At 41.4% G+C, this 2,544-nt stretch overlaps 1 protein-coding gene across 2 annotated transcripts in view; it reads left to right on the top strand.

Annotated features, from left to right (window-relative positions):
* Nucleotides 1-2,544, top strand: part of ppfia2 (PTPRF interacting protein alpha 2) — a 50,526-nt gene that overhangs the window by 44,140 nt on the left and 3,842 nt on the right. For both annotated transcript variants that reach the window (XM_010797642.1, XM_010797641.1), the window contains one exon: nucleotides 1,091-1,247. In XM_010797642.1, coding sequence (XP_010795944.1) covers nucleotides 1,091-1,247 — 157 coding nt within the window. The remainder of the gene's footprint in view (nucleotides 1-1,090; nucleotides 1,248-2,544) is intronic.

The raw sequence follows: 2,544 nt of genomic DNA, 5'->3' as shown, positions 1-2,544 counted from the left end.
AAAGGAAAGAATGAATGGGGCCATGTATCGTGAGATTTTGAGTGACAACCTCCTTCCATCAGCAAGGGCATTGAAGATGAAATGTGGCTGGGTCTTTCAGCATGACAATGATCCCAAACACACCGCCCGGGCAACGAAGGAGTGGCTTCGTAAGAAGCATTTCAAGGTCCTGGAGTGGCCTAGCCAGTCTCCAGATCTCAACCCCATAGAAAATCTTTGGAGGGAGTTGAAAGTCCGTGTTGCCCAGCGACAGCCCCAAAACATCACTGCTCTAGAGGAGATCTGCATGGAGGAATGGGCCAAAATACCAGCAACAGTGTGTGAAAACCTTGTGAAGACTTACAGAAAACGTTTGACCTCTGTCATTGCCAACAAAGGGTATATAACAAAGTATTGAGATTAACTTTTGTTATTGACCAAATACTTATTTTCCACCATAATTTGCAATTAAAATGTGATTTTCTGGATATTTTTTTTCTCATTTTGTCTCTCATAGTTGAGGTATACCTAGGATGAAAATTACAGGCCTCTCTCATCTTTTTAAGTGGGAGAACTTGCACAAATTGGTGGCTGACTAAATACTTTTTTGCCCCACTGTATTTTATAAGTCCTGTAAGATGGGACCATGTGTCATCTTACCCCTTACTGTATGTAATCAGAATCAGAAATCCTTTATTAGTCCCACAGCAGGGAAATGTGCAGTGTTACAGCAAAAGTTGAATAGCAGGTAAAAAATACATGAAATAATAAAAATAAGTACACAACCATGGCTAAAATTTGAAGCAGTAATTTCAATTTCAAGTGACATAGATGGCATTTAAGTACCATGACCTTAAAATAATATAAGTACATTTGTAAAAAAAAAAACGTATTTTCCACATTAAAGTGATTATAGCACCGTACAAATTGCAGTTAAATGATAATAACATGAACATAGAGTAATGACTTCCTTAAAGTTTAGGTCGTGATCATCACTTTAAATGAGAAAAATATGAAAGTGAAGTGCATCCCTACATGATTTATGAACTATTGATTTATATGTTTTACTGTTTGGATGTGAAATCTTAAATGATTAATATCTGTCCTTCAGTGTGACGACAAAGACTTCCGCGGCCCATCGTGGAGGCGGCAGTTCCCCCCCCGGGACGTTCACGGTATAAGTATGATGCCCGGCTCGGCGGAGACCCTCCCTGCTGGATTCCGCCTCACCGCCTCGGCTGGTCACCCCCGGAGGATACCCCACGAGGGTAAGAGCCCGCCTCCTCACCTCACATTACCAGATTTCAGTAATGCACTAAATGTGGCTTCAGAGGCAGCTACAGAGCAGGTTTCTCCACCTGTTGCTCCATCCCTGAAGGCGGAGTCTGACTTTGTCTCTTGTCTCTCCGATTGGCTGACTTGCAGTCCTGTATGAGGCGCTGGATGACAGCCCTGACGACATGTATTTGGATTGGTTTCAAGGTCAGCTTCGCCCCTCTGAGGGTCCCGGGCTTGTTGGCCCTGCGTGTCATTTTATTTTACATAATCTCCCTCCTCTTTAAATCTACCAACCTCTGTCCGGCTGTTTCTTTTACCCCTTCTCTCTCTCTCTCTACTAATCTTGAATCTCCGATATCCAACTCCACGGGTGTTGTTTTGCAAAGAAGCACAATAGTTGTTTAGTCACCCTGGTTGTTAAGTTATGAATGAACCTGCTAGTGTAACCCTTGCAGTGACTGAGCAGCAGAACAAAAGGCGGCTGAGCAGTGCTATGTAACAGCGCCTGGATCAGGAGGTTACCATCAGGAACTCAGACTGACAGTTTGTCATCCCTCTGTTAAAAGAGGACACTGGCTGAATGGGCTTCATTACAGGATGATTCCAATTAAGCACAACTTCGTTTCTGCAATCATTTCAGTTTTGTTTTTTTATTACAGTACTTTGTATTCAAGTATTTGTTGAGAACACAGCAGCACTGCAGGAAACAGAATCACACAGGTTTTTAACCACAGACCAGAATGTATACGCCACTGCATTTAAAGGTACATTTAATTTAAGTGCACCTGAACTATATTAAAACCATAATAACAGTAATAACAGTTATGGCAAAGCTTCCTGACAACAGACAGTTAAAATAAAACAGTTGCTTTTTTTTTTCCCTCTTACGAACTAATACTTCTTTCTTTCTTTTTTTAAACCTATACTGTATGAAAGTCTGACTTCCAACTTCTTTCAGGCAATGTCTCCGCATTCCTAGGTCACAGTATAAAAACTGAAGTTCAAAGTTTAGTTAGTACAATGGAAAAAACTACTAATAGAAGATAAAATACTATCAACTTAATGTCTTCTTACTCCCTTGTTTTGGAGCCTTCAACCACATTGTTAAAGTATCCAAGTTATAATGACCTGGAAGTGATGCTCTCAAGAGATGCACGGTGAATTAGAAAGTCTCTTTACAAATGATGCCACCAGAGTTGTGATACCTGACTGGAAATCCTCCTGCTGATTCCGGACAGTGTTCTCCTCTAACACTGTGTCCCCACTGACACTGAAACAGCCTCCCTG

The sequence above is a fragment of the Notothenia coriiceps genome, unplaced genomic scaffold (genome assembly GCF_000735185.1).
Source record: "Notothenia coriiceps isolate Sejong01 unplaced genomic scaffold, NC01 NC01_scaffold00038211, whole genome shotgun sequence".
NCBI lineage: Eukaryota > Metazoa > Chordata > Actinopteri > Perciformes > Nototheniidae > Notothenia > Notothenia coriiceps.
Note: the sequence above shows the minus strand (reverse complement) of the source record. Positions and strands in the feature narration are given on the sequence as shown.